The 24,438-nt window shown below is 37.3% G+C and overlaps 1 protein-coding gene across 8 annotated transcripts in view; it reads left to right on the top strand.

Annotated features, from left to right (window-relative positions):
- Positions 1 to 24,438, top strand: part of atg4c (autophagy related 4C, cysteine peptidase) — a 62,353-nt gene that overhangs the window by 6,091 nt on the left and 31,824 nt on the right. For all 8 annotated transcript variants that reach the window (XR_006312997.1, XR_006312995.1, XR_006312994.1 and 5 more), the window contains 5 exons: positions 4,349 to 4,432; positions 9,953 to 10,186; positions 10,999 to 11,353; positions 18,652 to 18,722; positions 20,602 to 20,747. Coding sequence is in view for 4 of the 8 variants with exons in the window: in XM_043699457.1 (XP_043555392.1) it covers positions 4,349 to 4,432; positions 9,953 to 10,186; positions 10,999 to 11,353; positions 18,652 to 18,722; positions 20,602 to 20,747 (890 nt within the window). In the remaining 4 variants the exon portion in view is untranslated. The remainder of the gene's footprint in view (positions 1 to 4,348; positions 4,433 to 9,952; positions 10,187 to 10,998; positions 11,354 to 18,651; positions 18,723 to 20,601; positions 20,748 to 24,438) is intronic.

Genomic DNA, 24,438 nt, shown 5'->3' with positions numbered 1-24,438 from the left:
GGAAAATCGTCTGATGAAGGGCTTTTGCCCGAAATGTCAATTCTTCTGTTCCTTGGATGTTGCCTGACCTGCTGTGCTTTTCTAGCACCACACTCTTGACTCTGATCTCCGGCATCTGCAGTCCTCACTTTCCACTCTAATTGTGTAAGCTATTCCATAGCATAATTTATGGGTTAGGAAGTTACTCAACTCAATGGGTCCATGCCAGTTCCCTGTAAAGGAATCTAGTAGCTCCCTATAGCGATCTATTTGCACCCCGTAGCCCTACAGGTTTATTTCTTTCAAGTACCCATCCAATTTCCTTTCAAAATCTTTCATTGTTTTTGCTTCCATCACTCTCATAGACAGCAAGTTCTTCCTTACATTCCCCTGCTTTTCTTGCCCAAAGTCTTAAACCTGTGACCCCCTAGTCATAGTGCAATCAGCTAATGGGAAGAGTTTTTCCTTGTGTTACATTATCTCAACCTATCACAATCTTCTACACATCTATCAAATCTCCCCTCAATCTCTTTTAGGTAACTCCAGCCTTTCCAAACTAGATTTTTAAGTAAACAAGCCCCATCCTTGAGATCAGGGATCCTGCTAAAGTATGTGGTCGTGCAGCTACTCCAAGGTTCTCTGCATGCTGAGCTGCGTGCTAATGCATTGACTTCCAGGTTCAGAAGTTGCTGCTGTGCAGGAGCCTTGGAGGTCCATGCACCAGAAATAAAATGAGAGTTAGTATAACCTAAGACCATTCTGATAAATCTCCTCTGCAATCCTCCGCTGCTTTCTTAAAATGTGACCAGAACTAGATGCAGTATTCTGATTGGGACCTAACCAAACATCAACTTCAATGCCTTGTGTACTCAATGCCTCTGTTCCACTATTTTGAAGCCCAAAAATCCCATGTGTTCAACTAACTGCTCTCTCAGTAATCTTGTCACTTTCGAAGAACAATTCACATGAAATCACAGGTTCTTCTGCTCCTGTGGGCTACTTGGAATTAAGCTAGTAAGTCTATATTGCTTCTCCCATCCCTTCTACAAAATGCATACCTTACACCATCTACCAGAACCTGCTGCTTTCCATTCTAAAGCCAACTTTTAAAAATTAACTTGCATACTGGCTGTCCTAGTCTATAAAGGTAAGTTTTCAACCAACCTTTTTTATATGTTTAAAAAAAAGCAAAGAATTGCAGATGCTGGGGGAAATATGAAATAAAAACAGAAAGGGCTGGAGAAACTCAGCAGGTCTGACAGCATCTGTAAAGCGAAAAGGTGTTAATTTTCCAAGTCCAGTGATCCTTTGTCAGAACATTTGTCAAAAGGTCACCGAACTCGAAATGTTAACTCTGCTTTTTTTTTTCTCTGTAGTGGTTGCCAGATCTGCTAAGTTTCTCTAGTACTTTTTGTTTTTGTCTTTTATATGCTACATTTACTTGCACTTTTTTAAAATCCATTTAGACAGCAGCCATTATATTTTGTTCATCAACTTTCTCTGCTACGTCATTAAAAAATTCAATTAGATTTGTACAGCAAGATCTCGCCATTATGAACGACCAGTTGGAAGTGAAACTGCATCGTAACTGGCAGTAATGGAACTAGATCTTGACATAACCCAAAACCATTAGAAGGGAAAAGGAAATGAGTCTGTGTCAATAAAGACCGCACTAATTGAGACCTTGTTGATGCCTGGAGAATCTTGTCTGTGGCATGAATATTTACAAGCTTAACCCCTGTTTCAAGACTTGAATGCATCTAGCCTGATACTTCAGTCTACATAGAGGAAGTGAGATATTGTTGAATGTAGTCTTTCAGATGCATCATTAAATGGAAACTTTCACTGCCTAGGTGGATATTCAATTGCTAATTCCTTGTTTATTGTGAGGGAATTGAATATAAAAGTAGGGAGTATACTGGTGAGATCACATCTCGGCTACAGTGTACAATATTTGTTTCTATATTTAAGATAGGACAGAAAGGTGTTGGAAGCAGTTTAGAACAGGTTTTCCACACGAATACCTAGAATGGGTGGTTGACTTATGAGAACAGGTTAGATAGACTAGGCTTGTATCCATTGAAGTTTAGAAGAGCAGGAATTGATTTGTTCGAAATATCAATGATTTAGAGAGTATTTGACAGGATGGATGTTGAAAGCATGTTTCCCCTGGTGAAATTAATCTGGAAGTAGAGATGACTGTTTCAGGAATTGTCCGTTTAAGACAGATGAGAATTTTTTTCTGAGATTTGTGAATCTTTGGAACTTTCTTTCTCAGAAGACAGTGGAATTGAGAATCCTTGACAAAATTTAAGGCAGAAGTAGGCAGATACTTGATAAGCAAAAGCCTTGGAGTTGAAATTAAAATCTGATCGGTCGTGATCTTTCAGAATGTTAGAGCAGGCTTGAAGGTCCGAGAGCCTACTCCTGTGCCTAATTTACATGAATATAAAAAGTTCCTGTGGGTCTCTTCAAAAAGGAGCAGATATGTTCTCCAAGGTTATCAATTAACATTTGTTGCCCAATACAAACTGCATAAACAAATTATCTGTTTCATTGCTATTTGTGACATCCTAATCCCATAATTCACTGACACATTTGCATTCAAAGCAACATTGCCTAATTTCAAATGTGATAAATTGGCTGTGAAGATCTTTGGGACATCCTAGGGGTGTGAAAAATGCTTAAAAAAAAGAGAGATATACCTGGCAACCACAGACCACTGGGCTTAATGTAAATAGTGGAGAAAGTTTTAAAGATGTTAAATTAGACCAAAATTTAATTGGCATTTCAAAAATATGGTTTTTATAAATGTAAATCAACACAAATTTGTGAAAGGCAAATCATGCTTGCCTACCCTTTGATGAACTAATGGAGAGGGTCATGCAATGATATTGTGTTATACAGACTTTCAAAACGCATTTGATAAAAGTAAAACATAATAGGCCTCTTAGTAAATTGGAGTGCATAAAAGGAAAGGGGCAGTTGATCTGTTTATACAACTTAGGAATAGAAAGTGGTAAATGATTAGCTTTAGTGCCAACTTTGGTACAGTTGCTCTTTTTAGCATTGTGGAGATCTAGACTTGGGCATAATTGCAAATGTTGCGAATTACACAAAATATCAAAATGTAATGTCCTATACAGCTGGACCCTCAAGTTCTTTCGACTGCCATTGTTTCTAACTTTTCATTGTTAAGAATGTTCTAGTCTTTTTAAATATAAAACCTTTATCTACCTACATTAAATCCATTTGCCACAGTTTATCATTTACAAATCTAGATATGTGGCTTTCCATCCTACCACCTAATTTAGTGATTTTGATGGTTTTTCTAAAGTAAATAAGGAACAACTATTTCATGTGGCAGGCAAGTTGGTAAGCAAAGGGTGCAGATTTAAACATTAAACAATAAAGGAATGAAGGTGCCAAAAGTAAAATATTGTTGTTACACAGTGCATTCCAGATCAGAAGTCACCATCTGACAGGATGGTTGAAACATATTCAACAGTAACTTTTAAAGGGGAACTGGATAAATATTTGAAGAAGAAACATTTGCAAGGCGATGAGAGATGGTGGAGAAGAGGACAACTGACTGGAAAGCTCTTTGACCAGGCTATTGAAGTTACAAGTGATAAAAGTGCAATATGTTTTGACCACACTGCTACTCTGTAACAAAGTGAAGTTGAGTACTTCTGAAATTCAGGTTAATAAGGAAAGTATTTTGGAATGAAATGAAGTGCTGATGCTCTTAAATTTATTCTGTAACCTTTTTTTGACAAAAGACCTTATTCACCATAATCAAGTTTATAAAATTCATGGTATTTCAAATTTGTTTGTGATAAATGTTTGTAAAAACTTGTTTTTAAATGTAGCACAGATTTGTCTACCAATAATTTGACACAGACCAGAGGTAGAACTGGCCTGCGTGACTCATTACATGCTAGATAGCGCAATTATTACCTAAAGCCTTGGGAGCAATTATCAAATATTTGCTTGGCAAATGCAAGTTTTAATGTGTAAGTAAGCTCTATTTTGTTGTATAACAATTCACTTTGAGCACGACTGAAAGTATTGATGATGTCAACACTATAAATGTTCTATATTTATTCTCTCACCTTACCAGCAAGCTAATTTTATGCTGCTACCCCCACGTACAATTGCACACATTAGTGAAATCTAATTTCTTCAGATGCTAACTGTGCAGCTTTTTGCCAATGGTGGTTTTATTTAAAGAAAGTTAAAACAATGGGCTTCTGTATTCTGTCAGTGAAGCTTTGTCAGTCATTCTGGAAGTATTAGAAAATGCCCCATGAAGTGCTTTGTAGTGTTTCTAGCTAATAATACTCTTGTCTGTTTTCTATTCCTTCAGGCTGGGTTGTGAGAACCAAAACAAATTTTAGCAGAGATACTCCTGTCTTTTTGCTGGGAAAATGCTATCATTTCAAGTCAGAGGGTATGTACCAATACTTGCTTTTGATTTTCTAAAATGCTTTATTCATTTCCGTTTATAATTTGACATGAGGGACGTTTTGTAGGTTTGCATTGTTATTTCATTTTAAGGACTAAATTTGTGTATAATGATTTTAAATAAAAATAGATAGTGCAAAAGGGAGCATACAACTCAGCCTCCAAAAGAGCAAGATTCCATGATAGGTATGAATCTCTGAGAAGGAGGTGACCTGAAACATTGGCTCACCAATTCGGTCTTCAATATTCACTAAATTCCTAGCATTTTCTGTTTTCTTTATTCATCTTTATAACATGCAGGGTTTCTTCTTTACCTGTGGAATCAGAAGTCAAATCACTCTTCTTGATGTTAGATGGTATTGCAGCAAGTTGGAAAGCGGCAATCCATTTCCCAAAATTCACCAACATACAGGCCAATATTAGCCAAAGTTGTTATTCTTCCTCTCTGTTGAACAATGTTCCATTTTGTACAAAGATGCTTCAAGATGTTGGAATACGACTGTGGTTTCTCATGTTGTTTACAAAATCCATTTCTGATAGTTATAATTTGGATAGAATGCATAGAAACATCCATGGCAGACCTAATGACCACCTGATTGATTTTGGAGTCATTTTAAAACTAGAGAAATTTCCTGACATCATCTTTCTTCTAGTTCAGTAGAGTTATACTTTAACATTAGATTAACATATTGAGTGATATACAGCATCAAATGCCGTAACAGGAAAAATTAATTTAAGAGTACATGCACCTTGTGTCTGCTTAGTGCTTTGTAATACAACATATCTAGATGCTTCGTAGGAGCATTATCAAACAAAATTTGTAACACGGAGAAATATTGTGCCCTATTTTGAAAAAAAGGTGTAGTCATAAAGGTGATTGGTTTTAAAAAGCATTATAAATGAGGAAACGGTGGCAAAAATATAGAGAGGAAATTTCAGTGTTTGAGGCCTTGGCATCTGAGCATGGCTGCCAATAGTGGAGCGATTTAAAAACTGGGAACCAGAATTGGAGGAGCGCAAAAATTGCAGAGGGTGATAAGGCTGGAGGAGATTGCAAGTGCAAAGCCAGGCCAATGGAGGAATTGCTAGCCAAGAATTGAAATTTTGGCTATGGTTGATAGGAGCCTTCCTAAATCAGTGGTGAATGAATGGGACATGGATAGCAGAGTTTGGATGAATTCAGGTTTATGGAGGATAAACATGATGGGGCAGCCAAGATAGCATTGGAATTGTTACGTGTGGAGATAATGGTTGAAAATTGTAGCAGCATATGAGCTGAAGAGAGATAAGATTGTACGTTGCCATGGAGGTGGAAATGGGTGGCCAAAGTAATAGTATAAGTATTGAAAGAATGGCTACATTTGTTTGTTCCAAATAGGCTGGTTCACTTTCTGATTTTTTTGCCAGGAAGAAAAACTGTGTTGGTGGCAAAGGAATTTGATTTGTGTCCGAGAAAACATTTAAAGCACTGGACAATGCATGTGACAGTTCAATTTGCAATTATTGTTGACACATACACAAATATATTAAGAAATGAAAGCAACCCCTGATTTGTGAAAGGCAAATTATGTTTGCGTAACTTTTGATAAACTAATGGAATGAGTTGAGGAAGCTAGTGCAATTTGTGTTGTGTTAGCTATTGCAATTTGTGATGTGTTATACAGATTTTCCAAAGACACAATTTAAAGGATGATATAATAGATTTGTTAACAAATTGACGTCTGTTGGATTAAAGAAGTAGTTGTTCTGTTGAAAGAAAATTTACTAAGGAAAATTTACTAAGCAGCGAGTAGTGGTCAAAGGTTGTCTTCCAATTCAGGGAGATGTGCAGTGGCATTCCACAATGATCATTAACCCTGTTTTTTGTGATTATAAATGTTGGCTTGAACCGTGGAAAACCCCTTGCTCTTTTTTTTTAACAGTATCACTGTGTTCTTTAAAAGCCATCAGAACAGATTCAAGTTCTCATCTGATGGACAGGATCTCAACAGTATAGTGTTTCCTTAGTACGGTATCATGAGCAAAGGATATGGGTTTAGATGTGGGAGAAGGATTTGTTTGAGGTGATTGTGCTACCAGCTGAGCTGTGCTAGAATGAAGTGAATTACATCAGATGAGAGAACAGGTGAAAATGATCTGCTGGTTCAGTTCAAAACTTGCAAATCATTATTCAGAGAAACATCTGGACAATTATTGATCTATTTTGTTTTTATGTTTTGAGACTGCCTAGGTATAGATTGTTTGTGTAGAATTAAATTTGATTTTTCTTCAAAAGAATCTTTAAAACATGGATATTACACAGTCTCGAATTGCTAACAGTGCTCTGAAAAATTGTTTCTCACTTGTGAAAGCTTTACCCATTTGAGTATTGTATCACTGAGAGGCAGTTGATGCATAATAATCTTTCACTGCAAGTACTGTTTGATTTCATATCTCTTTGCAGAAGATCATTATTTGAAGAGTATTTGTTCATTTTGTAAGAACATAAATAACAATGTTAAAAATTGCACAACACCAGGTTATAGTCTAAGGTACCTTATCAAGGAGCAGAACTCCGAAAGCTAGTGCTTCCAAATAAACCTGTTGGACTATAACTTCTTGTGTGATTTTTAACTTTGTCCAGCCCAGTCCAACACCAGCTCCTCCACATGGTAAATAACAATGTCAGAGTGCAATATTTTTAATAGTGCAGTACCTCATTCTTAGCACTTGATGTCACTGCAATCAACATTTAGATTAAAATATGTTACATTGTTGTGGTACTTGATTTCGGCCACTGAGTGGCATTGCAGGAAATCGCGTTGTGTGTAGCAATATTTTATAGTGCTGTCTGTGGCTGGTACTGAATATCATGTTATGATATTTGATATACAGTATAAGAATCAGGCATTATATACATCAGGAATTTGTAAGCAATAAAAATGACTTTCATTGGTGCAAAAGGGTTTTTAAATTTTCTGTAGGGAAAAAGAAATCAGAATGTTGGAAAAAAGTGCGATTAGAAAAGCGGAAAAGTTTCAAAAGGAAATTGGGTGGCTTCTTGAGGAAAATAAACCTGCTGGGCTTCAGAGATACAGCAGTGAACAGTAATGGAACTGACTAAGTTGTTGTGTGAGAGTTCACATTAATTTAATGCTCAAATGGCCTTCTTCTGCACAGTGAATCTCATTCATTAAAATCAGAGACAGAAGTTTGTGATTCAGACTTCCCAGCCTTTGACCTGTCTTGTAACCACTATTTATTTGTTGACCAGATCTTGTTGCAGACAGCCATTGCCTGCTTCATTAAAGAGGTACTAATGGAACAGTCAGTGACCATGCCCAATTCTGACATTCTGAGAGATGAAGAGTCAGTAGCAAGGCAACTGAAGGTGATTGGGCCTTGGCATAATCCTGAGGAACCCCAGCATTGATGTCTTAGAGCTGATACTATTGCCCTCTAATAGCTATTAACTTGTTGACTTGATATTAGGTGTGGTTCTAACAAATGGTGAATTTTCTCCCATTCCCATTAACTTTACATTTTGCTGAGCTCCTGGGTAGCATGCTAGATTAATTGTGCTTTGATATCAAGGTTAGTCACTTTCCCTTCACCTCTTGAATTTACTGCTTTTTTCTCCACATTACTTACTGAAGCATTCTGAATATTGGTTTGTAAGTGTCACTTAACACCACTGTCTTCCATTACTTCGGTAATTGAAAATAGACTGTTTGGATGATAATTGGTGAATTGGATTTATCCAACATTTGTAAATGACATGTACCTAGACAAGTTTGCATATTGTCAAGTAAATACCAATTTGTGTTTGTTATAGAAAGATATCGATAATTCTGGAGAATAGAGCTTCAAAACTATAACTGAAATGTAGTCAGGGCAAGTACCCTTTGCTCTTTCTAATGCTACTGGATATTATGTTGAATTAATTGAAATGGCTGTAAAGGATCTACAAATATGGGTAGCTCAAGAGGAGATAGAAATGGATAATTCACTTGACATTCTGGCTGGACTTGGTGACTAATGCCTCAGCAATGTTTTTGTTTGCACACACATCATTAATCTAAATGATGTATTTTCTGAAATACAGAGAAATCTATGACTACATGTTCATAAGTTTTGAAGGTGACATGGCAAGTTGATAAATTATTTAAGAATGCATGTGTCGTACTACACTATGTAAATAGCAGCATCAAATTCAAAATCAAACAAGTCATGATGAACGTCAATGAATTTCTATTTAGTTCTTCTACTGCTATAATTTGGACTCCTACTTTAGGAAAGTGTGGAAGAAGACACAGCATGACATAAAGGACGAAGAGCTTAAGTTATGCAGCAAAGTTGACAAAACTGACATTGTTCTCCATAGACTAGAGAGGTTGAGGGGAGATTTTTATGAAATATTTAAAACTGAAAAAATTTGATAGAGCAAGTATGTAAAAACTACTTCCTTTGGCAAGTGCACTGGCAAGAAGCCACAGATTTAAAAGTGTGATGGATTCTGTGAAAGTAAGTTTTTCCTAATAGCCAATCTAATCCTACTTCCACTGTTTTTACAGTTACACTGTAGTGGTAGCTTATTTCTTTAGTTCAAATAATCTGTTCACATGAACAAAACATTATTTCTTCATTATTTGGAAACAAAAATTTTCATCTTTTTAAGTCTACTGTTGAACTAGCGTGAACTCTAGAGTGTACTCGTGAACTTTAGCTACTCTTGAAATAAATGCATTGAACTAGAAATCAATGCCTTCACAAATTAGCTATTGCATTTTCCTAAAATACAGCATTGGACACCCTTCAAAAGTAACACTTTGGCCACAAAACACTTGTATGTGTGCTTAGGCTAAAGACATCCTGTACTGAAAAGCTGCAATTTCTTCCTTTCTGTTCAGTCTGCTTTAGTCATTCATTCTACAAAAGGGGAAGGAAAGTCTTGAGGGATAATACTTTTGTTTTAAAGTATACCCCCAATGTTTGCCTTTAGTTTTTTAAGTCAAACCTCTGCCTAAACAAGAGAGGGACAAAGGGCTTAACTTTTTAGTTGCTTGAGTGGTGCCTGTGACCTCAAACAGTCAGCTGTTTCTTAAAGACAGCCAATTAGCTACAATGTGAGGCTTCAATAACAGACATAGTAGAGGCATCCTGCCCCCTTCAGGTTTTGCTGGCCAAGTAGTTTTCAGTCGATTGTAGTTCAATTATAAGCAAACGTGGAATAAAAATGCACTTTGACACATCAACTTCACTCCTTTCACAGACCAGATACAATACACCCTTTCACAATTTCTATCTAATCTATTTAGTCAGTTGATGGAAGTTTCTGCATAAGTAGTCCCGGATCTCCAAGGTAATCAAGTAAGCCTCTAATGTTCATCCATCCTCATTCTCCACCATTCAGCCCTGGCTTGCACTTCTCCGCAGGCAGAACAAAATACCTTTTCTCTGTCTGTCAGTTTAAGTAAGTGCTTGAAGGCCTTTTTTAAAAATATATTTTGCTGTTTGCACTTTTTAGGAATGGTTGAAAGTGCGTCAGGCTGCAGAGATGCAGCTACAAGCACGGAAATGGTTTTGTGTAATGTGAATCAATTCCGTAAAGATTTCATCACTAGAATCTGGCTAACGTATCGCCGTGAGTTCCCACAGTTAAAAGGTTGTACACTCACAACAGATTGTGGCTGGGGCTGCACACTGAGATCTGGTCAAATGCTTTTGGCCCAAAGTCTTCTGCTCCATTTCCTTGGACGAGGTGAGTTTGTTTTGTTCTGATTTAATAGGTAATAAATTTTATAATGCTAGTTCAGTTAAACATTAAAATGCTTAGAGGATGAATTCACTGAATCTTATTTGAACCTTCGCTTGATCATTATTCTGTGCTATGTTGTTCTGCAATGGGATGGTGATGGTGTTACAACATTTGACTGCTGAAAGGAAGATATCATTGAAAATCACTACCTGGTGGCCCATACTGGAAATATATATGTTTAGTACTGCAAGTAAACACAGGGTCAGGTTCTACAATGAAGAATGGCCATTGATAAAATACCAGAAGGCACCAGGCATTTGTGTGACCACACCCTGGAGAATCATTGCTTTCAAAGGGTAAATTAAGTAACAGGAAAGTAAAGTACCATTTATGGCTACAATAAATCATCTTAAACCATTTGATTGCAGTGAAGGACATTGTAAATGAGTATGCATAACCCTTAACATGTTCTCCCCAAAGCTCTGTACTTCCTCCATTGTATTCCTTAGCTTAGAGGTCAGATGGATGACCTGGTTCAATACCTCTACCAGTGCTAACCCTACTATTATACTTAACAAGAATATTAAACTGCATTGAAAAGTGAAGAATCCAGGCAGATTGATGCTTTTTTTTAAGGACTGTGAGACTAATTGAGATGCTGCTCCTGCATGCTTGATAAAAATAACTAAGTCATGATTGGATGACAATGAACCACCAGTCTTTTGTCCCACCGCAACATCAGTTTTCTGTATCATGAAGAGAATCTCTAATTTTATTTTTCAAAACTCTAATTGATGTGTTATATTCCCTTGCAGATTGGCTCTGGCCAGATGCACTTCAAATGGTTACCTTAGAAACTGAGCTATTCAAAGCCAAGCAACCAACAATGTCTGATGACTTTGCAGGTTTTACCTTCCTGCCACCTTTAGAAAGTCCACTACAGCATATGAGTGAACAGCTGGGCTCATCAAGTAATGAAAAACAAACACTAAAGTTAAATCCTGTTAGTACAGCAAACGAGGATGAAAAGTTCCATAGGAAAATAATTTCCTGGTTTGCAGACATTCCAGCAGCTACCTTTGGAATGCATAAGTTGATAGAATTGGGAGAAAACTCTGGAAAGCGAGCTGGGGATTGGTATGGACCAGCTGTTGTTGCCCACATTTTAAGGTAAGTGGATATTAATTCTTTTTATTGTTAGCATAGGAACATAGGATTCCAGAACAAGAATAGGCTATTTGGTCTTTCAAGTCTGCTCTACAGTTTAAATAAGATCATTATTGGTCTGGTTGTGGTCTTAATTCTACTGTGCCTCAAAACCTTCACTCCCTTGTTCATGAAAAATCTAAGACTGTCTTGAATAAATTCAATAACTCAGCCTCCATTACTTTACGTGAAAGAGAATTCCACATACTGACATCTTCTGAGAGAAGAGGAAATTTCATTTCCATCTTAAAAGGGAAATCACTTATTCCTAAACTACATCCCCTAATTCAAGTTACCCTGACAAGAGAAACATTCTCCCTGTATCCACTTTATCAAGTATCTTCAGGATCTTATGTTTCAAAAAATGACAACACTTGACAATGTGGAAAATTGCTCAGGGATACTCTATATACACAAAGCGGTTAAATCCAGCTTGGCCAATTACCGTCCTGTCATTCTACTCTAGATCATCAGTGGAGTAATGGGGAGTTCATCAACAGAGCCATCAAGCAACACTTGCTTAACAATAACCTGCTTACTGAAGTTTCGTTTGGGTTCCACTAAAGCCACTCAATGCCTGGCCTCATTACAGCCTTTGTTCAAACATAAACAGAAGAGCAGAATTCTGTAGGAGAGATGAGAGTAACTGCTCTTGACATCAAGGATGCACTTGAGTGAATGTGGTATCACAATGTCCTAGCAAAACTAGAGTCAAAGGGGATCGAGGAGCAAACCTTCTGCTGGTTTGAGTCACACTGAACATAAAAGAAGGTAGTTGAAGTTGTTGGAGGTCAGTCACCCCAGCTTGAGACATCTCTGCAGGTTAATCTACTAGCCCCAACCACCTTCAGCTGCACTGTCATAAGGTCAAAAGTGGAGATGTTTGCTGCTGTTTGCAGAATATCCTGCACTATTTGCAACTCATCATTTATGAAGCAATTCGTGTCCAACTGCAGCAAGACTTGGACAATATCCAGGCTTGGGTAGACAAGTGACATTCATGTCACACATGCTCTTGGCAATGACTATATTTCTAACAAGAGAGAATCTAACCATTGTCCCCTTGACATTCAAAGACATTACTCTATCTGAATCCACTGCTCTCAACATTCTGGGAGTTACTGTTGAACAGAAAATGTTTGAACTAGTTGTATAAAAACTGTGGCTTCAGAAGCAGGCCAGAGACTAAGATTCCAGTGTTGAGTCACCTCCTGACTCTCCAAAGCCTGTCCACCATTTATAAGGCACATGTCAAGAGTGTGATGGAATACTACCCAGTTGGTTGGATGAGTGGAACTCTAACATTTTTCTTTACCTCTAATTGATTCTGTATCTTGCTCTTTCCAAGTCATTGCTTACTATTGTGCTAATGGCATTCTTAATTCATAGATCTGCCATTTTACGCACTTTCTGTCTTTGCTAAATGCCAGATTTCTTTCAATATTCAGGTGTCAGCCTTGATAATTCTGCAATCATGTCTCTAACAGCTCATATTTCCATCTGTGCTAACAATCTGTGCTGTGTTGTAAATTCTTCACATTTTTAGAAACCAGGACTTTCACTACTTTTCAACCATCTTTTCAAACTCTAATTTTATCTTCTGGTAAACTGTTAAGTTTGCACTTTGTATCACATCCTGTTAAACTCTAGTTTAATAAACCAAATTGCTGTCCTGTTCTAGAATTTCTTTGTTATGCTCTGATTTGCCAATCTCCTCTCACAAGATCCCTTCTGCCAACTACTTGATTAAAATCTTCTCTGTTGCCTTATGGTAGTGATATGACTTGCCAAGACACTACTTCCAGCATGGTTTAGATGATGTGTCCCCAAACAGTCCAGTTCCCCCTGACCTGTCTATGTCATTGGAAACCACGTGAAACACAACAACTCAGTTTGACCCCTTCTACTCCAGATTCCTCTCCAGCTCAGAACAAATGACCTAAACCCTGGTATAAGGCAGATAACTCAGTCATCCAGACTGAGGCTGTCAGGTGCAGAGAACTATAATCCATGTTACCGTATGTACCCTACTACCGCAAAATTCCTTTTTACTCTTCCCATTTGAATGGCTTCCTGTATCATGTTGCCATAGAAATTTGCTCATCTACTTTGCAGCCCTTGCCGTCATCCATGCTAGCTACCAGATCTTTGAAAATTTTCGACAATTGCAAGTGCTGAGGCTCTTTCACTTCTACCTTCTTAGCTTTACTTGTCTCTTCTCCTGTCTCACATCCTCCTGTTCCTGGCCACTGATCAAATTATAAGACCGTTAATTATTCCCCCATTCTAATACATCACAGTGTCTGTAGTCAGCTTCAAGCTCATGAAATCTGAACCACAGTTTCTCAAATTGCACTATTTAACTCCAGGTGTGATCATATTGTATCATCCTTGGGTCTATTGATTGCCACACACCACAACTCAACACATCTCCTTGCCTGACATCTTTATTGAGTTTAATTTAAGTAATTCAATTTAAAAATAACACTCAATGATTATCTGTACTTTTACCAAGTGGTTTAACTAGTAAGATGCAAATCTAAAGGAATACTTGTGTTCAATCAGTACCAGTTTAAACTGCTGCTCCTCCATTTATGGATAGCGGAAAATAAGTAAAACTAACTTTGGCTCCATGCTCAACCAATGAATGCTGATAGCTTTTAGCTCAGATGTCCTGCTGTTGGTTTTTCACTCCCTCTCTCAACCCACTCCTTTTGTGTTTCAGCTCAGGACAATACCACTTTCTTTGCAGTATCAAATCTCTGCAGTCTCTAACTTCTCAAGTTCATGCTTTATCCAGATGTGCTGAGTGACAAGCTGCTCTCTTCATCTTTATTTACAAACTCAGTACAGGACACTATTCAGACCTAAAAAATATAGATAAAATGACAAAAAACAATTAGAAGAGAGTTAACAATTGACAGTACTGTGGGTTCCAGAGATTCATGGTGCAGAAAATTCAAGAAGCAAATTGCACTATGTCTTGGTTATCCCCCAGTAAAGTTTTAACTCGCAAGAAGGAAATCTGCAATGGCATATTTGCTGCTGAGAAGAAATGAGAAAAAGTTTAGAGGAATGTTGTATCTAGAAAGCAGAGTTAAGGAAAGTTGAGGATGAGAGAGGGCACAGAATCTGACCGACATTACCTTTATATTTGATATTTTGAATACGTTTTTGCTCCTTCCTTGCCCAGCTAGCCAGATAACTACAAATAAAAGAGCTGGCATATACCATGCTGGATGGTGCCAAGTGTCTTTTCATCTGCCTTCTCCTGTAGTATCTGAGTGGAGTAAGGTTCAAATTTACATTTATTTAGTACACAAAGGCATTGTGTATTAATATGCATGGCATCCAATATAAACTAGGTGTGTCACATTGCGAGGCCGACTGATACTCTTAAGTTGATTGTCAGTGTAAATCTTTTCTCTCTCAAAATTATTTTGCAAGTGTTGTCCAATCACTGAATCACACCTAATGTCATTTGTTCTGTTATGTCTTTGGCAAGGGTTAGCTATTTATGTATGGTCAGTAACATGTTTCTTGTGAACAGCTGAAATATTCTGTTTGACGTGATCCACATGTCTTTGGCATATACAGTCTATATATCCAGCAGAAATTCAAAAACCACATTACTCATTTGTGTGATAAGCAGACCATCTCAGGAGTGTTCAAAGAATTACATTGACAACCAATTTTGCATTGTTACTCGAGCTCACAGTGTAGCACACTGGTAGCTGTATGTATTAATATACAAAACCCTGCTCTTTACAGGCAAAAGAATGTGTACACAAATTGCATCTGTTTCAATTCAACAAAATACCATGTGCAGATCTGATTCCTATAATATAAGAAGAATGTGACTGCACTAGAAAGGGTGATACACCACAAGCTGCCTGGGGTAGAGAATGTGAGTTATGAAGAAAGATTGGATGTAGACTGTGGTTGATTTCCTCAGAGTAGTAAAGATAGAGAGTGGGAATATTATAGAAGTATGTAATATTTTGAAAAGGGGCACAGTTAGTGTGATTAGATTAGATTAGGTTAGATTAGATTAGATTAATTAGGTTAGATTAGATTAGATTAGATTACTTACAGTGTGGAAACAGGCCCTTCGGCCCAACAAGTCCACACCGACCCGCCGAAGCGTATTCCACCCAGACCCATACTCCTACGTTTACCCCTTCACCTAACACTACGGGCAATATAGCATGGCCAATTCACCTAACCTGCACTTTTTTGGATTGTGGGTAGGAAGGCATTTGTTTCATTAATTCATCAGTCAGTACCCAATGGGAACAAACTTTATGAATTTAAGCAGGATTAGATATTCACTTAGGAGAGCTTGAAAATGGGATTAGTTGACCAGTATGGACACAGTGCATTGAATGACTGCCTGCTGTGCTGTATATATCTGAGTCTATAAATTGGTGTGAACCATTCTTTGGCTCATTGACCAAGATCTTGTACTCTCTGGTTTAAAGTTAAGCAGAGTTTGGCACTTAATTGTCAGTCATCATTAGCTTGTACATTCATCATGTCAGTATCTCGAATCAGAATCCATTTCCCAACCAATTAGGACTTTCCTCTCATTCTCCCATACAGTAGTATTTCTTTCAGTTTGTTCTGATTATTTTTTTCAGCAGTACTGAAGTTCAGTACTGCCAAGCAAACTACTTTAGATATGTTCAAATTGGGATGATATTGAATTTGGGATGGAATTTGCAACTATTTATATTTCCAAGACATTTTGAAGCTTTATGCTTTTTTGGTAGTGGCGTTGCAATGAGCTTGATAATTTGGTGCAGTGAATCCTTTAAATAGTATTTGCTGTAACTACAGTATAATAGTGATGGAAGGATGAACATTAATACCATACAGCACAGGAACAGGCCCTTCGGCCCAAGCCTATGCCAATTCCTAGTCCTTACATAGATATGCCACATATTGCCCATCTATCCCTCTGCTCGCCTCCCATTCATGTCAATCAAGATTCATCTTAAACATTACTTATTTGCCTGCTTCCACCAGCTCCACTGGTAGTGTTTTCCAGGCACCCACCACCCTCTTGTGTAGAAACATTTTCCCTGACTTCACCAGTCTACCATCAGGAGTACAACTCAAGTGTTTGCTTTGAACAAGGTAGTATTCAATTGCTTAAGTGTTGTTGCAGCTTCATCTGTCCAGAGACTAGTGGATTATTGAGCCCTCCAGATCTACAAAGGCTTTGAAGGTCGAAGAGGTACTACACATGTTACAGATTGTCAATCCTTGCCCATTATTTCTATGACCAACTCAGCTAAGTTCCTGGAGACCACAGTGATTTTGCTGATAAAGGAGCTAAGCGCTGGCTTTTGATTTTTGGGCTTTCGCTTGTTCAAGATGGCCATTATTTGAAGTGAATGTACTAAATGTCAGCTCCAGTGTAGATATTTTCCAAGTCCTGTGAGCAAGGGCTGTTTGATTAACAAAGAATTGTGCATGGAGCTGAGCACTAGAATTGTCAGTGAACAATCGCACTTCTGCCTTTACAATAGTGGGAAAATCATTGAGCAGTTGGGGATAAGCCAGGGATTTTGCCTAAATGAATTCTTGTTGTGATATTCCAGGGTGGTAGTGATTGTTCTCTGACAACCACAGAGAACCACACCTCTTTTTGTCAGGTGTGATACAAACTGTCAGTGAGATTTGCTTCAGCACCCGTTGACTTAGTTTTTTACTCAGCTTTAGTTGCATATAATTTGACCTTGAGGGCAGCTACTCCAGCCTGTCTGTCTTGCATCTAATCCTAGAGTTCTGAAGTGAATGGTACATTCTGAACCTGAAGTGTGCATATGGAGCAGGTTATTGCTGATTATTCTCATTGCGTTAATTAGGAGGAGTCTGTTAATTGGTCAAATTAGAATTGTCTTGGATTATTTGTGTTCTGCAGATCTTCTGCATCACAATTGGAAAATTGTCAGATTCCACAATCTTTGATATTTAAATGACGCACAGTAATTGTTATTAATTAACAAGAATGATAATTAAACTTGCTTCATAATTGAACCTTATTGCATTTCAGAAACCCATGTTATGATCTTTTCCTTCTGTTTCCTCATTGAATACTTCCATTCCAAGTCGGCCTCTTGTCTTTGCTTCCACATGACAAAGTCATTTTCAGTCTTATTGCCTCCAACTTTGTTTCTTTTCTCCCTAAATGCTTAAACTGGAGCATTCTCTTCTTCTCCAGACAAGATAATTATTATTGCAAAGATTGGAAAGTGATCTTTTGGTCCATTTCACTAGCTCCAGCATTCAGAACTCAGAGTTGGTAAGTTGTTTCAGCTGTAAGCACTAGACATCCAATATGATAATCTCATGCCTAAGCCCCAAGAACACTCTTTTAATGTGAGAAAATGCATCCTTCAAGTGGGACCTAAACACAATGCAATTTTACAAGATATAAACTTGTATATTTCCTCTGTGTGATAGAAATGGACTTCACAGTTTGAATCTGATAAGTGCTACTATTTGGCCTATTCAATACTTTAATTGGGTCTGAATTAGTCTAGCCAGGGACGGGGAATGACTTGTGTTGACTGGGGCAAGATTGATTACTTTTAAAGAAGTACAAAGCATTCAAATATTTTTTACATTGACCCTAGATAGCACAAAACATAAATCTACTACACTTCCTTCTATTGTAACACCTGCATAATATTAAGAAGTGAAAGTGTTCTTGTGTAAGAACAGCTTGAAAGTTAGCCATTGAGGAGATTTGGTGCTGAAACAGATTAACGTACTTTGATCTACTGTTAGAACTGATGGAATATTGTAACCCCACTGTATATTCAATTTCAGTATTAAATTGGTAAATTCACGCATGCCTTTAAAATACAGAAAAGAGATTAAAAATATAACAAAACAGTAAGGGTAAGCTTAATTAACATTGGAATAGAGGCACATTTTGGGCAGAGTTGAGGATTTACTGCGCGTGTATTGTTGCTGTGTTTAGAAGTGTTTGCCATTGAAATAAAATTCCTGAAATGGGCATTTCATTTTCAACATTGATGTATTGAGTACAAAATAAGTACTTCAGATAAAAAAAGTTGCTTAAAATGCTGCTGAATTGCTGCACAATATTGATGCATTGTACTCTGACCTCAAATTATTTCCTCTCAGTTAAAATTCAGCTGTTTGAGTTTTTCAAAATAAAATCAGTCCAACTCAATTAGCATTGATTCCAAGGTGACTGTCTAAACCTATTTAAATCCATTGCTTAGGAGAGCAGTGGAAGATGCAGTGGAGCCCGAGCTGCAAGGAATAACAGTTTACGTTGCTCAGGACTGTACAGGTGAGTGACACAGTATGGTAATGGGAAAAACTGACTGGGCATCTTGCCCAGTTCTGCCAGTCATATGAAATTGATGATGCCAGGCAGAGCTTAACATTACTGAACATAACTCATGTTTGATATGTTGAGTCAGTGCTTCTCTGTTGTACATAAGGGTAATTTAAATCCCTTTTTTAATGCTTTCACTTCAAAATGAAGATCAAGGGGGTTGTGGCTACTCGTGTATTTACTTATGTATATAAAATGTCATTGTATTGTAAACTAGAACATGCATTTTCAATTAGTATAAAAGTCAGAAATACATGCGGTATTGAGCAGGCCAAACAGCAACAGTTTAGTTGGAATCATACAACTGGAGAGCTTCTTCATGTTTGAAACAAAAAGGGGGAACAACGAAGACTAAGTGTAGTAATACATGTAAACACCTGTACATATATAAATACACGAATGGTATTTACAAATCAATTTAAATACTTTTGCTGGATAGGTTAGAAACAGTACTCAAAAAAGGAGTGAGTTCTGTTTTTATTTCAATGGGAGTGACAATGACCTTAATGGGAATGTCACTGAACTAGAACTCCAGAATGCCAGGCTAAATGTTCTGGGGAAACAGGTTTGAATCTTACCTTGGCAGACGATGAAATTTGATATCAATTAAAAGCTGGTCTAGTGTTGACCATACAACCACAATCAATTGTCATAAAAGAAAGTCTAGTTCACAGATGTCCTTTAGGGAGGGAAACCTGCCATTCTTTCTTGATCTGGCCTGCACCTAACTGCAGAACATAACAATATGGTTGATTATGAACTATCATCTTGGCAAATAAGGATAGGCAATAAATCCAGCCTATTCATCAATACCCTCACCCATGAACTAATAAAAACATTTTACATGGCTGTTTAAAAGTAATTGGCTTTGCCTTTTCATAAGCATTTTAAAAAATGTATTTTTATTCAGTATTTTCATACTTTTTTTGTACTCTAGAATTAGAATGACTATGAATGGAATGCAATATGTCACTTTATATATTATGTGAAGCTATTTAATACATTAAAATTATGGGTTCATTTTGTAAGATATTTGAATGTTAGTGATAGTGTTCATGGGTATTCTTCAAGTTATAAATTGTTTCTAATATGTTAAAGATGCTGTTAATACACTATGCCATATCTCTTAAATCCAGAATCTTATGCATCCCAGAAGGTATAAAAGTCTACCTCTTTCAGCTATAATGTATCTTGCTTGAAAGAGGTTTGGTGAAGTCTCAACTTGGGCCCACAGTATAATACTAGCTTTTATTTAGCAGTGGTTGACAGTAAAATTGGCAACGCCACTCAGGCTACAAGATGGTTAGTATGAGAAAAGGTAAATGTCAAATTCTGAAGAAGGGCTTGAGTGCACAGGAATAGCCTAGCGGACATTTTATTTGAACATAATTTTATGAAATGTACTCTTTGTATTTATTATTTCAAAGCAATAAAACAGCTTTTACATTCTCAGAAATCTAATATTGCCATTTTTGGTTTAAAAGGAAAAAACTGAATTTGAAGTCAGACTAAGTAAAATATGTTCTTTCATTAATGGGAAACATAGGTGAAAGGCTGAGAGCCATTGTGAAGAACATGATTGTAAAGGCTGAAAAAAAGCTGTAAAATAAATACAGGCACTAAGCTTGACCATCTAAGGCTTGAAGTATATCAGACTAAAAGTGATGACAGTTTCAGTATCTTGAGAGAGAATAAATTGGAATAAGAGACGATACTGAATGTTTTGGATTCAACACCCAATAAATCCAGGGAAAAGTGAGTGCAAATTGGAAAACACAATTGGCATGTTGGAAGAACAAAACTATTATTAAAGTGTTACTATCTTTTTCAGTTTATATTGCTGATGTAATAGAAAAACATTCACAAGTTATTGGATATGGAGTACCAAAATCATCAGACAGGACAGCTGTTGTTATCCTAATACCAGTGAGACTTGGAGGGGAGAAGGTCAACCTTGAGTACAAAGAAATTGTAAAGGTAATGGTGATTTAATATTACTTCAGCATCTAAGACATATATTAAGTTTATAACTCCTTAAATTCTTCCATTTTTCAACAGGAGGATGTTAGATCACCAGTGGTGAAGATTTAAAAGGGCAAGTTCACTTTTTGTAATGCTTGATTTTGGTTTGAGATAGAGTGGTGATTGGGACATATTAATAAACCTTGGAATCCTTGCCTAAAGAGGAATAGCCACCTTCCCGTTGTTCATCCTGTAATGTCTGCTGAGTAGTGTATGTGTCAAATGAAACAAGCTTCATCTTGATTATAGCACCGTCCTTGGTTACATAACTTGTTTGGCATTGACATTAGCTCTCATGTAAATACCATAATTCCCATTTGAGTAAGACACTGGAGGTTGATGGGTGCTGAAAAACGAATGCATCAAATTTATCAGCTGGTGGGTTTGTTAGGTGGATATGGTGAAGGGACAAATAAGCTACTAAACTATCTTTATTTAGAAGTATACAGATTGATGGGTGTTGACATTTGGAATGCCAACAAATTGAAACATAATACTTGGACTCTAATCTTTACACTTTTTGAACTCCGTCAGTTAATCTGGTCATTGTAAAACATTGTATCATTTTATTGAAGCAAATGTATCCAGACCGACGAATTGCAGGAAATTTATAATTGCTCTCTTGTACAAATGCTGTTCCGTTGACTGGATTAGTATCCAGCTATTTCATGGACAACTGTAAAATTTATTTATTGTCAACAAACTCATTGGTTTGGTTAATTTATCTATCAAAAATTAATCTGTTAAACTACCAATTCTGGGTTTCTCTCAAATTGCAAAACCACTCCATTAAAGTCACGTTCAGGCAAAGGCATTCTTTTAGGCCTGCTGGTCGTGAGGCAAATGGGTGAGTTGTATATGGTGGCAGAAGGGCTGTCACATTAGCTGAATAATGTAACAAGGCCTAAAGCTCAGGTTCTGGCTGATCTCTGACCTGCAAGTTTGGACTCGTGCTGTCTGCACCTGATTAGGATGCAAACTGGTCATAATGAATTCCCAGGACATTGATTCATTGAAAGGCTGCAGTTCCATAGTGGAAGGTGGCTTCAGCATCTTGGCCATTTGGCTGTGGTTTGAATGTAAGGTGTATTACTTCCAGTTCTGCCGTCCATTTCAATGTACACGCATTTCAATGCACACGCATTTCAACAGAGAATTTTTAATAAAAATTGAAAAAGGGAAACTCCTCAGTTCACTAATTCTAGACAATTTATAATGCAACCTTTGTCATTTCAGCTGAGTTTATCTAAATTAGTAGTCACTAGGATTTGAAATCAGGACTTTCCATTGTTTGGAAATTATCCAGCTGAACTAGGCAAGGAGTAAGTTTATGTTAATTTTGTATTTTCACTGAAATTAGTTGTAACATTTTCGAAAGCATTAAAGCACATTGAATGGACCTATAAAAATGTTGTCTTGCCTTTGTATTAAAAGCCTCTTGAGCCACACAATAAATTACCTTTTCCTTTGGCCTTGAAATTATCCACATGATGAACTTTTATTGTACTTCACTTAACATATGAAAAGTATGCTAACTAAGCAGGCTAAACTTGGCAGGTAGTAAATACCTTGAACATTTCTACAGTCAAGGCCACTTTGTCATTTAAAAAGTATACTGTTGTTATGTTCATTGTAGAGAATTGTCTATAAATGTAAGTCAAGGCTAACAGCTCTTTAACATTTGTCTTTTTGTGGTCAGTGAAAATATTTGATTTGAGTATTTATAAACCTTTAAGGTGTTTTAAAAATGCTGCTTAAAAAAAATTGAAGCTTCCTGATTTTCATGATAGGTTTTTTTTCCCACTATGCTAATGACCAATTTGGATCAACAAAGTTCCAGATTCCTCAAGTAACTAGTTTCTGTTAGAATGCTGGTATTGCTCCCTGTTGAGAGGAAAATCATTAGCCAGAATTCCTGCTCCTGATGTTGTCCAGTTACCATCACTTGCTGGGGTGGGGAGAGATGATCTCTTTGTGTTTGAATACATACAAATTAGGAGCATAAATAGGCCACATAGCTCTGTAGAATCAGGGCATGATACTGTTGCCTTCTGGATAATGTACTAACTGTTCAGGAACAGGCATAGTAAATATCAGAGGAAGTACACTGTGGTTCAGTGCAATCCTTCAGTATAACTCAAAATGTAATATAATTTCCTGGAAAAATGACAGAGAAGAAAATAAAAACTGACATTAGAGCTTCTTTAAATGTTATAAAAAGGAAGAATGCGGTCAAAGTAAACATAGGGCCCCTTAAAAATGAATCTGGGGAGATAGTTATGGAGGACAAGAAAATAGCAGAGGAGTTAAACAGATATTCTCCAATGGTCTTTGTTGTGGAAGGCACTTGGACCTTCAGGGGAGGAATTAAGTGCTATCACCATAATTAGTGAAGTAGTATTAGACGAATAGGGCTAGAGGCAGATGAGTCCTCAGGTGCTGATGACTTGCATCCAAGGATCCTAAGAAGTGATATTAAATGCATTAGTTTGTAATTTTCCAAAAGTCCTTGGATTCTAGTGAAATACCGGAGGATTGGAAAACGGCCAAAGTGACATGCCTATTCAAAGAGAGAGGAAGATGAAAATGTGGGTAACTATAGGTGGACAAGCTTGACATCTATTTTTGGAAAAATGTTGGAATCAATTATTAACATAGTAATAACACATTTGGAATATCATAATCAATAGAAGCATGGCATCATGAAAGGGAAATCCTGTCTTGACTAATTAATTAAAGTTTTTGAGAAAGTCTCAACTAGAGTGAGTAGAGGAAACCAGAATATGTGTTGAATTTGGACTCTGATAAGACATTTGACAGATACCTCACAAAAGGTTAAGTCTCAAGAGGCTATGGTGTTGGAGGTAACAAATCAGCATAGATTGAGAATTGGCGAATGGCAGAAAACAGCTAGTGAGGATGAGGGGTTCTTTTTCAGGTTCCCAAATGGTGGGGTTCCACAGGAATCAGTGCTGGGACCACAACTGTTTACAATATATATCAATTACTTTGAGGAAGGGCATGTATGTACTGTAGCTAAATTTGCAGACAACTTAATAGGTGGAATAGCAAATTACAAAGGGGACACAAACTGTTTAGAGAGAGATATTACTAGGTTAAGTAAGTGGCCAAAAGGTTGGCAACTGGAGTATGATATGGGAAAATGTAAAGTTGTTTACTTAGAAAGGGAGAAGCTGAAAACTGTGTTGCTGGAAAAGCGCAGCAGGTCAGGCATCATCCAAGGAGCAGGAGAATCGACGTTTCGGGCATAAGCCCTTCTTCAGGGCTTATGCCCGAAACGCCGATTCCCCTGCTCCTTGGATGCTGCCTGACCTGCTGCGCTTTTCCAGCAACACATTTTTCAGCTTAGGAAGGGAAAACAAAAGAACAGTATTATTTAAATTGAGAAAAACTGTAACAGTGGCCTAACCAATGTCCTGTACAGCCGCAACGTGACCTCCCAACTCCTGTACTCAGTACTCTGACCAATAAAAGAAAGCATACCAAACACCTTCTTCACTATCCTATCTATCTGCGACTCCACTTTCAAGGAGCTATGAACCTGCACTCCAAGGTCTCTTTGTTCAGCAACACTCCCTAGGACCTTACCATTAAGTGTATAAGTCCTGCTAAATTTTGCTTTCCC

This window comes from Chiloscyllium plagiosum, chromosome 11, assembly GCF_004010195.1.
Source record: "Chiloscyllium plagiosum isolate BGI_BamShark_2017 chromosome 11, ASM401019v2, whole genome shotgun sequence".
Classification (NCBI taxonomy): domain Eukaryota; kingdom Metazoa; phylum Chordata; class Chondrichthyes; order Orectolobiformes; family Hemiscylliidae; genus Chiloscyllium; species Chiloscyllium plagiosum.
This window is presented reverse-complemented; position numbering and strand designations above follow the sequence as displayed.